Source organism: Triplophysa dalaica, chromosome 13 (genome assembly GCF_015846415.1).
Source record: "Triplophysa dalaica isolate WHDGS20190420 chromosome 13, ASM1584641v1, whole genome shotgun sequence".
Taxonomy (NCBI): Eukaryota; Metazoa; Chordata; class Actinopteri; order Cypriniformes; family Nemacheilidae; genus Triplophysa; species Triplophysa dalaica.
The window spans coordinates 6251472-6265217 of NC_079554.1; the positions used below are offsets into that span (position 1 = coordinate 6251472).

The following is a 13746-nucleotide window of genomic DNA, read 5'->3' on the forward strand; positions in this document are numbered from 1 at the left end:
CACGGATGCAGTAAATATTGTTGATGTTCTGCTGAAATACTTGAGCATCAAAATAATGATTATTACAACTCCGTGCCAAACAAGTCATTTACGTACAAATAAGCACTACTCTGCTGAAATATTGGTTAAGACTGTTTCAAAGTTTCCTCTGGTAATTATTGAATTAGCGCATTTTCTAATTTTCTGTGAAATATAACGTTAACTTAAATCAATTGTCCAATGGAAGTCAGTAAACCAAGAACATGTAAGCATTTTGATAATTGTTTTATTTGTCTACATTTTACATTTGTGTTACATGTAATAGAAAATAAAACTGTGGTTTAGGACATATATTAAACCCTGTATAAAGCTATTAATTTTTGTCCAATTCATTTTAATAAATGTTTTAGAGAAAGTCTACATAACTTTCATTTATGGGATGGGTCACTTTTATATATATTTGTGTAAAATGTGAAATGTAATAAAATATAATGTTCTATACTTAGGGACAATCGTTTCAAACTCATTGCAACCATTCTAGCCATACATTACTAAATACATTAAAAGAAGCTCTGTCAAAAGATTGTGTGGCGCTAGTTTCTCACGGCGGAGTAGTCCACGTGGATTTCCCTCCGCTTCAGCGTTTGCGGTGTTGTTTTGCTACAGAGCACCTGATTGGTTAACACAGACCTGCAATATTATACACAATGTAAAGGGGGGCATTATTGGCCGCCCTAGACCTGCAATGCGCCAGGGTTTATTTTAGTATTTATTATCTTTATTTTTCACGTTGGAACCAGTATTTGGTTACATTTGCTAAAGTTATCCTAAACTGCAGTACGGTAAATAATCAGGTTTATGTTCTGCACTTTTTATTGGCTAATGCACAACACATGACGTCTGTAGACTATACCACTCAACAAATGCCGAATAATCTGTTTTTTTCATTGATGAAAGAGTCAATTTTGCAATGCATTTAGGTATTTCGTTTTTGTCTCCAGGCAAGGATTACATGTATTACTCAACATTGGAATCTGTGGCATTTACACATATGCTGGTTTGATTAAATAATTTTTTTGAACTTTATTGGAATGCATGTTTTAAAATAGCTTAAAATCACAAAAGCCCACACTAGCCCATTTACTAGAACCATTTTTGCCTCATGTTAAGTTACATGCGCCTTCAGACAATCTCCTTAATAATCAGAATCAGAAAGAGCTTTATTGCCAAGTATGTTTCCACATACAAGGAAGTTGTTTTTTGTGACAGGAGCATCCAGTACACAGAATCAGCAACAAATAACTGTTATAAGTCGTTCAAATAAACTAAAAACTAATTTGAATGATTGTGTCCCAAAAGACCGTAACTATCACATCTTGCCAAGAAACCACTCAGTCTATAAAACCAGAATGGTTGTGCATGACATCCTGGTGTCCCAGGGTGGAAGATCACATAGCCTAGACTGGATTTCACATTTTGTTCTTCATTGTGGGTTTCTTTGATAACCTGTGTAATTTAATTATTTAAAACGTGAGATAAATGGTCTCCCATAAATATCTAGAGAAGTTTAGCATTTCTAACACCGCCAGGGGTCTTCGCAGAGCTTTGGCTTTAAGTGTGCTGGTCTCTGCTGAAAGTCTCTTGATGTGAAGGCAGTGAGTGCATGGTCCAACTGATTTAAGGAGAGTGATTGTGCGAAAAGCCGCAGACTGGCTGCTTTCTGCTGACTAGAGAATTTCGATTGATACTCCTGTACATCAGGGATGCATTTTTATTAAAGAGGAGGAAGAGACAGACAGTATGACACTCATCCTTTAGCATTTAGTAGATCCTCTCTTGAAGGAAAATTAATCATTGTTTTCCCTCTTAAAGTATGTTGTCTCTGCAGGCAGTGTCTGTTGCTGTCACTTTTTGATGACTTAATAAATACAATTCCTAGAAATGCAGGAAAATGCTTTATAGTCAATTTCCCTGAAAATAATATCAGGATGTTATAAGTTTGTTAACACAAACTAAACACATGTCCGGGCCGGGTCCTCTCTCCTCAGCAGTCCCCTCGCTCGTCCTCTTATTCTCCCGATTTCCTCCGTGAGATATACGGGACCGGGGTGCGCACAGCTGATTCCAACTATCACTCACGGCACCGGCCCCGCCACACGGCTCCCGTTCCGCCTTTCTCACCACAATGAGTTATGTAAAAAACAATAAATCACAAAAAAATAGCAGGGTTTTCACAGGCAGGGTCAAATATATACAGTATATAGGTATGTGTGTGTAAAATTGAAATACACACAGAAAGTCACAAATGCTTATCAATGTATTCTGACTACAATGTAATGGGACTACATCAGCTAACAATATTCTTAGAAAAAAAATCTTATTGACGTAACTTTATATGGTTTAAATAATTTTGATTAATAGGGCGTAGAGCCAAGATCTAATAATTCAATTCTTAAATTGTTGTTGGGTAAACCTACTTTAGTTCACAAAAATATATTGCCCTGAAAAAGAACAAATTTTGCCAATCATTCACTCAGAGGGGGACATAAGCACAAAGAAATGAGAAGTGGAGAAAGATCAGAGGTATAGCCCTTCTGGGGTACCCTCCTGCTTCTTATACAAAACATTTTCTTTCGACTTCTTAAAGTCCTCGTTTGTAACTTTCATACGCCGTTCTCTAAGGGCCATGAGCCCTGCTTCTGTACAGATAGCCTGAAGAGAGAAAATCAAAAAGGGACACATTTAACACTTTTACTGTATTACAGTCCATTCTAAAAAGAAACTTATTAATACAACACAAGAGGGCAGTAGAGCTTGTGATGTCAGCATTGTTCAATCCAATTCAATTTTATTTATACAGCCTCTTTCACAACTTTGAATTGTTGCAAGTTAGCTTTACATACTGTACATTTAGGCACTACTTAGACATAATAATAAAGACACAGAATACATGGTATTATTACAATTTCAGAATGCTGTATATCGATGAAACTGTTTGTAATCACACATTTTCAGAACGAAAATGTATTACAAACAGTATATAATACAGAAACTATTAAACATTAAGCAAATTAGCATGTGGTTAGTTAATCAAATAACATTACTAGACCAATTTTACCTTTTCGTTTTATTTTATAAAAAAATGTTGGGATTGTCAACTAGAAGCTGTCGCACTTTGTTGTATTGTATACTCAAATATCACAAAAACTGCCTTCTTCCACCTTAGAAATGTTGCCAAATTACGAAATAGTTTATCTGTTGCAGACGCAGAAAAGCTTATTCATGCGTTTGTGACCTCACGGCTTGACTATTGTAATGCTCTACTTAGTGGTTGTCCTGTATCATCGATAAACAAACTACAGTTAGTTCAGAATGCAGCTGCCAGAGTTCTTACTAGGTCAAGAAAATACGATCACATAACCCCAGTTTTATCATCGCTTCACTGGCTACCCATTAAGTATCGTATTGATTTTAAAATTCTTTTAATTACTTACAAAGCCCTGAACCGTTTAGCACCTACTTACTTAACCGAGCTTTTATCACGTTACAACCCATCACGCTCTCTAAGATCTCAAAATGTAGGACTTTTGACAACACCTAGAATAACAAAATCCACCAAAGGGGGACGAGCTTTCTCATACGTAGCACCTAAACTCTGGAATAGCCCTCCTGATACTATTCGAGGGTCAGACAAACTCTCCCAATTTAAATCTAGATTAAAGACACATCTTTTCAGCCAAGCTTTCACTTAATGCATAGTTAATGAACAGCAGCTACGCTAATTATTCTCTTTATTCTCTTTCCGCCTCTGCCTCGGGAGGCACATCCCGAGGTAGGAAGAAGTTCCACCATGTCCAGACGACCGACAGATGCCCATCCCCAATTTGAGATTACGCCAGCTACAGCTGCAGACTGACTGACCATCCCAGCTCCACCTAAGGCAATTCCACCACCAGCCAAGAGAAATATGACCATCGGACCATCCCAGCTCGGACCACTACATCCCCAACCAAGAGCAAAGACGGACTATTTGTCTTATTAATGCTGAAGTTACAATATTTGGTATTAAATGCTAAACTAAAATCACATGTCACCAGAGTGCAGCTATGACACGTCAGAGGGGATCTGGCCCTCCCGGTTGAGCCTGGTTTCTTCCGAGGTTTTTTTCTCCATTAATCAATCATTGGAGTTTGGGTTCCTCGCCACAGCAGGGCAGTGTTGGCCTGCTTACGGGGAGACTGCATTCATTCATTTATTTATTTAATTAGAAATTAGATATTATTTATTAGAATGATCTTACTCGTTGTATAAATACCATGCACTGTGCTGTGTTTTAACTTTTCTGTTTTTCCTGTTTGCCCCTGTAAAGCTGCTTTGAAACAATATACATTGTGAAAAGCGCTATATAAATAAACTTGAATTGTATTGTGTATTCAATAAGTTAATTTCCATTAAATGTATCTATGGGCCTCTAAATATTTTATTTCATAAAAAAATATTTAATAAAAACATACATATCAACATACCTTAATATCAGCTCCAGAAAGGTCTTCCTTTGCCAGGATGAGATCATCCAAGTTCATGTCTTTTGAAACAGTCATTCTGCTGGTGTGGATCTGCAAGATCCTTCTCTTTGTTTTCTCGTCCGGTAATGGGAACTCAATTTTACGGTCGATACGACCTAAACGTCACAAGACAAAGCAGAGAGCTGAACAATAGCCTGCCAGCACATCTTAAATAAACTATACGCCTTTTGGAACTTTGAAACTGGGTAGAAAGTGAAGTATCCGCTAATGGAAAATGTTTATTAAAAGTTTACTTTTTGTGCGATTAGCAAAAATAAAATGTTGCGTCTCAAGGATATCTAATTATAATGACATACAAGATGATGTCTAATGTGCTTTATCTGACACAGACTGTATTTCATAATGCCCAACACCCATCACATTTGTAGTTAGATGGTGAAAACTTTAAGGATCTTACCAGGTCTAATAAGTGCAGGATCAAGGGTTTCTATTCTGTTGGTAGCCATAACGACCTTTACATCTCCACGTGAATCAAAGCCATCCAGCTGGTTGAGGAGTTCCAACATGGTTCTCTGAATTTCACGCTCACCTCCAGAATTTGATTCATATCTGCATGAGGGAGTACACCATGACCAGAAACATCAGACAGGGTTTGGAATAAAAAAATAAGTAAAAACCTCAAATGAAGTCCTCGAAATTGCTTTACCTTTTAGTTCCAATAGCGTCAATCTCATCAATGAAGACGATAGAAGGTGCGTGTTCCTCAGCCACCCTGAACAGCTCACGTACTAGTTTAGGACCATCACCGAGATACTTCTGTATAAGCTCTGACCCAACAACCCGCAAAAATGTTGCTGATGTCTGATTAGCCACGGCCTTGGCAAGAAGGGTTTTACCTATTGTCCAGAGCAAACAAACAATGAATTATTTTTGTGACATCACCACAGCTCTTACGACTTACTATTACTATATAACACCTTCCACAGATATAGTACACAATTGATGTTTCACACATAGGTAACTTTAAAAGAAACATATTAAGACATTCACCACAAATCTTTTTTTTCAAACTAGTTAGTCCCTTCCTTAGTGCCACTTTAATTTCGTCAAAATATTAATTTAATGTAAGCCATTCAAGCCAACTATGTTTTAGCAAATTGTGTGGTTTATTTAACATGTATTCCCAGAAAGTTTCAAAATCATACTAAATACATTTTCTAAATACATTTTCAGGCCCTATGTTGTACATTCTTTTTATGGAAAGTGCAATGAAGTATTATTTTAAAAAAGCACAGAAAATAATAATTTATATCTCAATATATGTCAAATAATCACAAAAAAGAACTATGGTAATGATGAGATTGACCTGTTCCAGGGGGGCCGTAGAGAATGACTCCTTTGGGAGGCTTGATGCCCATTTCCTCATAATACTCTGGATGGGTCAAAGGCAGCTCCACTGACTCCTACAGGGTAAGATAACAGCCACCTTTATAGTTTACACAATACCCTTGCAAAGTTCCCTCTAAAACAATAAACTATGACATTGCTGCTTATTTAAAAGTGTCACGAACAAGCCTTATAAAATCTGCAACTGACCATTTATTAAGACCTAAGTGCCGAGGTTTTTTGATCCAAGACCAAACAACAAGCATAATAGTGCTAATTAATAACGAACAAAGGAACACTGCAAAAAAGTGTGTATCAGTGATTTAGTTTAAAGTTTAAACTGACAGACAAAACAAACCTTTAGCCGCAAAAAATATCTCGCTATGGTTAGCAGTTTGTCAATCATCACAAATGCGGGTGTGTGTTCTATGTCTACATGGCTTAAGGTACATTCCCGGACCTGGCGTCCATTGTGCCTGGTGTCAATACAAGGTGTCATTTCAGTAACAAGACTTCAGTTCATACATATAACATAAACTCAGGTTAAAATTGATTTCTTAATTCATGACATCTTTAAATACTAGGTAGCCTCAGGCCTCTTTACATATGATTTGATCCAGCAAAGGTTTGTCTTTTATTTACTTTAATTTCTTGGATCTGACCGTCCAGTCCACCGATGTCTGCATAAGTCTCTTGTGGAGCCTTCTCCACCTTCATTACTGTAACGAGAGGGTCTGTGTCGTCCATCAGCACCCCAATGACAGCATGGACCTTCAAACAAGAACAACAGGTTTCAGTCCACCCAAATTCAAAAGATAGCTTAGGCCTTGTGGGTGATTTACCTTGTGGTTAAGTAAGACGGAGCAGCCGGGCTCCAGCAGATCTTTGTCGACAAATGAGAGAATGCTGACATAGTGCTCTGAGCCCACAGACGTGGAGACTATGGCATGATTGTCATCAATGATCTCCTCCAGAGTTCCAACAGACATAGGGGTACCCCTGAGGTCATCGACCTTTGACCTCTCCTCCTAGGATAAAAAATAGAAAAATATGATTTAAGAAAACAAAGAAATAGGGAGAGAGAGATACCATATCTGCATTTAAAAATGATCATGATGTTATCTGGTTTTCCATGACATTAGAAACCCTGACATAAATAAAAATGGATGAAACACCTCCTGTTTTTCTTCCAAAGGTTTCATCTGCTCTTGGTTTCTGATGAACTCCTCTTCCATTAGAAGATAATCTTTAATTCTCTCCTGTTTTAGGAGCTTCAGTCTGCACTGTGTGTGAGGAGTGACTACACACAAAGAACAAAAACATGACAAAACAATATTCACCTGAACCCAAAACCCTGCAAAACGAGATATGCATCACGACAGACTACAGGTCTTAAAGGAACAGTTCACCCAAAAATATAAATTCTGTCATAATTCAATAAATCAATAAAATCTGTTTGGCTACTGACATTTAATTGTAATTTGTATGTACCTAAAGGCAGTTTGCTAGCAGCATCAGGTCCCTTGGACTTTCTCTTTTTTTTGCCCACTCTAGTTGGAATTGGCGGCTCATATTTCTTCTTCTTGTCCTGCTCAAATGACAGATTAAAACATTAAATAAGGCCACCAGGATAAGAAAAAAAAGCACAGTTTTAAAAAATCCATCACCTTATCATCTTTCTTTACACCTCCTGGTCCATGTCCTCCACTTTGGCTCTGGCCCTGAGATTAAAAAGAGAAATGATTCAATTTATAGAGAGCCCAGATGTAAGAGTCTAATGGGTACTGAAGGACTGAAGCAATATTTCAGAAATTTGGGGTTGACTCCCAAGATTAGGGTTAACAGTAAAATGTCCATTTATTGGAATTAACATTATGCCCAACTAATAATTAAGATTATGAAAAAAAGTAGTGTGACAGTAGTCAAAGACATCAAAAGACATTAAACAAATTACAATTTGTAAGGGTTTGGAGAAATGTACTGAACTAGGAATAGGCTACACTACCCATTTAAGAGCGGAAAATAGTATTTTTTTTAATTAATTTTGATACTTTTTTATTTCATTTTTTAATACCATTGAAAATACAGTATAAAAAATGTTAACAGTGAGAAATATTTTTTATTTATAAAATATTTTACTATATATAGAAAAACGAATATACAATAGTTTTTATTAGTGATTCTCTTTTTTTGGCGAAATGTGTCACGGTTAATATACATAGTTTGACACAACCGGAACCATAACAACCATACCGGAAATATGTTTTTAATAAACTCTTTATTGAAAATTGCATTTAACATCAAAATACATTAAAAAAATTTCAATAAAGACTTTATAAAAAAAATATTTCCGTTATGGAACGAGTTGTGTAAAACTACTTTACTTTTTTTTTAAACTGCCGTAAATTGATTCGGCCGGAACTAGACGCCCTTTCGCGGAACAAATCGTGTTTCCGGGACGGATCGGGTAGTGACACTTTCCATTGAAAAGAGTTGACAACACTGGTGATACACGGTGTTTAACCCGCCTACCGATTACTTGCCCATCGCAGCACCGTTGTTTTATAGCAAGAAGCACTTAATTCAGTAAGTGGCTGAGTACAATAACGCGCCATAAAATCTTCTCAATTTAGCTTAAGCAAAACAGATGTCGCAATAAAGATCAGCAGCACGTGTCACATTTCATTTATGGATTTCGGATTTCACGTTAGGAGAGTAAGTCGAGTTAACGGACAAAACGATGGCGGAAGATTTGGTTTTAAAGCGAAATGCAAAAGCGCCTATTTGGAAATATTTTGGATTTAAACCCAATGCCAAAAGGGAACATGAAAACGTCAATGAGACAACATGTAAACTTTGCCCGATGAAGGTGGTAGAATCTGGAGGTTACACTGAATTTACAAAATGAGGCAGCCAAAATGGGTCCCGTAGCTAAACAAATCAACCGTTTTTTATTTGTTTGAGCAATGATTATTCGTCTTGTTGATAAAGGAACCTTATTTAACCTGAATGTTTAAAAAATTGTTCTTAACTTTATGTGTGCAGTGATTATTCGTCTTGTGTGTATTTTTATTAAGAAAAGTAATGGACCAATCAAGAATTTAAGCAAATGCCGTTGAATTGCCGTTTATTAAAGTGAAAGTAAATAGAGACGTGTGCACGACCACATTTTCGGCCGCACCGTAATCCCCGACAAGCAACCCGGTGAGACCGGTACCAACGGTGTTTTTACAGGTCGATTAACCGGTGGGAAAATACCGTCACCGCACATCCCTAACAAACACGTACACTATGTGAATGTTATCTAAAATGATAAACTGACTGGCCAATATAACCGAGTGAAACAATACGTTTATTTTAGACCGATTAATCAAACTAATTTCATTGTCATCATCATACAGTACGGTGTAGTACGTTAGTCCGGTATTTTCATTTATGACTAGAATGAAAATAAATCAAGCAACAACAACATAAACTACATCTTGAAATCGCGTGACTTTAAAATTGATTAAAAAAAAGTTTAGGAGAACTTTATGAGTAATTCGTAGTTTACTGTAAATTCATTGTACGGTAACTAAATTTCATGTTTTAAATGAGGGAATGTTTGTTTTGAAAAAAATATTCCCCCAGTTTTAGGCCTTTATCGTTTTCACTTATTTCCACAAGATGTTTCCACATTACATTTTTATATCGCAGCGTTAATGTAGAAATAAACGATCATGTAAAATAATAAATAGATGTCGATAAACAAATTGCTGGCTCACTCACCATTTTAACCCGGCTGGTCTCGCACAATAAACGTCACTACGGATCCCTCAAGGGTCAAATTCCCACGCATCGGCCACTGAATCGTACGTCAACGTCGTCACCATTAAAGTCCTGTCAAAACTCACCTACAAACGAATACGAGTGAGTGGTGGAGCTATTGTTTTTATGGATAAAAACACAATAAAGTTTACAATTTGTCAATTGATTTAAATTCTTTACGATTTATGTTTAAAGAAACGTTTCGGCTCCAGTAAGCAATAGTTAGAGTTGAAAAAACGAATTGAAACAGTTGTAAAGGAATTGTAACTCACCCCTATTCAGCATTCATTTGGCGTTTGTGCATAATTGTGCAGACATTAATAAAGTTGTCCATAACCAACATCAACTTTTAGCCATCATTTTTAGTGTTTATCTTTGCCTTCATTATAACCATCCTACATTTATGTTTTATTTGGTGTAACGTTGCACTTAATACGTTTGGTTAATATATGATTGTTATCTTTTTACTCCGTTTTTTTGTCCTTGACTCCCCTTAACATAAGAAAAGTCTATTGGAACAAAATGGTGATTGCACTGGCATATAAATATAATCATGTTTTAGGCTACAATTGCATAAATACTGTTGTGAAATTAATGTTTTAAATAGGATATAAAGTTATGGAAATAGTATACGAAATGTTGAAAAAATGCAATAAAATGTTTACCAAGCATAAAACCATGCACCAGGCAGCAGATGGCAGTTTTTATATACGTCAGTCAGTCATTCAACCTTTTCTTTCAAAACTAGATACTAAAACTACTGAGCAGCAGAGGAGCAAGTGAAGGGAGACTGCATTCATTCATTTATTTATTTAATTAGAAATTAGATATTATTTATTAGAATGATCTTACTCGTCGTATAAATACCATGCACTGTGCTGTGTTTTAACTTTTCTGTTTTTCCTGTTTGCCCCTGAAAAGCTGCTTTGAAACAATACACATTGTGAAAAGCGCTATATAAATAAACTTGAATTGAACTGAATGTGTAAACTGTAAATATACATGCGTTACAAAAAAATTTGTAATGTGGATTCAATGATGTCATAGAAATGTCTCTGGCAATTATACTGCGCTGTGTTTGTGCATTTTATAGCCATAAATGCACGGTAAAAGAATAAAGCACTGCCGAGAAACACCGTGTGTCAGGTAGTAAAGAGTTGGGTTTTAGAAGCATTAGGATTAACACTTGTGGGATTTAACTGAAGGGGGGTTGGGCCTTATTTATTTGACATTTTCTTGTGATAAGACACCCTAGTGCATAATGTTAGACATAAAGCTACAAGATACAAGAGATAAAGATACTATAAATTAACATACTTGATGAGAAAAACAACTTTATTTAGAAAACAAAACTTCAGAAATTAAACATCTTGATTAAGAATTTTATATCCAAACAGAATAACAATGACAAAAATACCAAGTTCTTTTTTTTGCAGTTTGAGACTGACAGACCCAGCTTCTGTGTCTTGCTGGAATAAAGATGTAAGAATGATTTTTTTTTGTTTTTCATTAAAATAACTATAAATGATGGAATGTAATCACTATAATAAAACTAATTACACAATCTCGGTGAAAATTATTTTACAGAAGTTGTATATATCTACAGTTGAGTAATGGCAGATGAGGTAGACTAAGCACTTAGAAGTAAGGCACTGATAAATAAATGGAATTGTTATTGCGTATCAGGATGATGGCGGAGATGAGGGATTTCAGACAAAGGATCAGCAAGAGAGGTTAGTATGTCACAGGATAAGTAGCATGTCTTTATACTCTAGAAAAGGGTGCTATGCACTAAAAGTGGTTCTTGGCTCGAACCACTTTAATATAAAAACATATTTTGGTGCTTTCAGTGGTTCTTCAGTGGTTCTTCAGAACTTCTTCAGGGCTTAATAGGTTCTTTATATGGAAGTAGTGCTAAATAGCACCTCAGTCATCCCAAAGAACCTCTGAAGAACTACTGAAGAACCCAAAATATGGTTATATAACACTTAAAGTGGTTCCGCCATGATGAAGAGCCAATTACCACTGTAGTGCTACAGTATACAGCACCATTTTTTAGAAAGCATAGCTCTGGTAGTAAGAGACGAAACAATGACAGAGTACACAATCCTTCACAGGCACAGTGCTGAGCCTGACTGACACTGATCATAGCAATTGTTCTCCTTTCTACTTTGCTGTTGCACACAATGTTAAACACACCCAGGACACGACCCAAAGTAATAGATTGGGACCTGACCTGGCTGACCAATTCAAATATAGACCCGAACACGTACAGGTCCCGGGACAGGTCCTTTGTGAAGAGAGGCCTCTAGTTGTCTAATATATAGTCCTTTTCCGAGACAAGACCAGATAATGTGTGGGTTAAACTTCCCAGTTTATCAAATTAACCACCTATAAAATATACAAAAGTAAAAAACACAGTAATGACATGAGACGGTTTACTGCATTACATACATTTATTTAACTGAAGATTTGTGTGTTTATTTAATATTAAGCCTTTACAGGATACCGTAGGCTGTGGATGATTCATTCTATCAGCCTGGCAAAGGAGGCATTTTGAGGCTACATTTGAAGGAGCCTTCGAATTGGTACATTCTTACCAGCCTTCAGTCGCTCTTCTGTGACGTAATCAGACTTGAAATGGAGCCTCAGCCAGACTGACACTGATCACAGCAATTGTCAGTCCGAGGACACAGTACTAATTGAATTATTGAAACACGTAAGTTTGATATATTTTTCCACAGTATCCTCTGATTGTCTCGTTGAGATGTTTTGCAGGGGGCCCTCTTAGTACCAATGCTGGAGAGCCAGAAACACAGACGAGACTGCTCACACAATGCTCACCTGCAAAGTACCCAATGCATCCAAACAAAAGAAATCACCACATTTTCTTTAAATAAAGGCTTATTTTGTGTCGCCGGAGTCAGGTGGATATACTTATATCCTCTTTGCACATTAAGAGTTACAGTTTCCATGGCAACTATCACGATTACATTTTGTTAAGCTTTCCTGTTTGTGTTGGAGCACAATAGTTCAAAAAATTTGACATATCTTCACAATACATATGACTTATAAAATCTATAAGAGGATTTCGTCATAATAATCCTATAGACACACTCGTTAAATAACAAAAAGGCTAATTTAGATCAAGACTGCGAGTTAAGATTAGTTTATTAAAGTGTAACAAATTGTAAGGATTTCATTCACAAATGGTGTCCATTAACTTATAATTTAATGGATTTACGTATAGTTATAAAGTACGAACTTCCACTGAAAATCTTTCTGTGAGGCAATGAGCGTATGTATGTGTATATGGGACAGTTATTATGATAAAGCTCTTCTTCTATGTACCCAAATGTTCTAGAGTTGACTGAAGAAAACACAGAGCTGAAAATTATGGCATTATCAATGCTAAGTAGATACAGTATGCTGCTTGGACTGTTAATGAAATGCAAGTTCCCATTAAGGCCAGAGGTATATGAATTTAGAACATGCTGATTATTAAATAAATTAATATACATTTGTTTGATTGTACATTAAGACACTACAGCCCGGTTTCACAGACAAGGCTTAAGGTCATTCCAAGACTTAAATTAACGTTTGAGCCGTCTCAACTGAAAATAACTAGCCCTAATATTTTGTAAAAGATTTCAGTGCTATTGTTTTGTCTTAAGATACACACCGGTAATGTTTATAAAATAATAACACTGATATATTGTTTGTCTCTTTTTTTAAGTGAGCACATTGTTTTTTATTGAGGTCCTATAGTTATCGTAGAATGACTGTACAGGTGGCAGACTGATTCGGAATATCAGATTTTTACAACAAAAACATGGGTTATTTTCTACCCATAGCTGGGTCTAAAAGAGACGATCCCCTGCAGTATCTTCAGTTAAATTGACCCAGAAAACCAAGAATTAAAACACCCAGCATTTTGAGTTAAAAGGTCAGCTGAGCTTATCCCTTTTTAATCCAACCATGGATGTAAATCAGCCAGAGCAAAATATAAATGCACAGAGTGCTCCATTAATGAAGATAAATGGTAGCC

The 13746-nt window shown here is 36.3% G+C and overlaps 1 protein-coding gene across 1 annotated transcript; it reads right to left on the reverse strand.

The window, feature by feature from the left end:
* Nucleotides 1-1732: 1732 nt before the first annotated feature.
* Nucleotides 1733-9723, reverse strand: psmc1b (proteasome 26S subunit, ATPase 1b). Its single transcript, XM_056764675.1, has 11 exons — nucleotides 9660-9723; nucleotides 7559-7612; nucleotides 7383-7479; nucleotides 7067-7191; nucleotides 6734-6919; nucleotides 6534-6662; nucleotides 5872-5968; nucleotides 5212-5401; nucleotides 4963-5114; nucleotides 4506-4660; nucleotides 1733-2691 (listed from the first exon to the last, which is right to left on the reverse strand). Exons 1-11 carry the CDS (start codon nucleotides 9660-9662, stop codon nucleotides 2557-2559), a joined length of 1323 nt encoding a protein of 440 aa, XP_056620653.1. The 5' UTR covers nucleotides 9663-9723; the 3' UTR covers nucleotides 1733-2556.
* Between the last annotated feature and the right edge of the window lie 4023 nt (nucleotides 9724-13746).

Bases quoted from the DNA above. Each gene is read 5' to 3' on its own strand.
- psmc1b (XM_056764675.1), bottom strand. The intron at 7,192-7,382 runs GTACATACAAAT...CTTTGTGTGTAG, and splicing joins TGCTAGCAAACTGCCTTTAG to TCACTCCTCACACACAGTGC. The intron at 6,663-6,733 runs GTAAATCACCCA...TCTTGTTTGAAG, and splicing joins CCGTCTTACTTAACCACAAG to GTCCATGCTGTCATTGGGGT.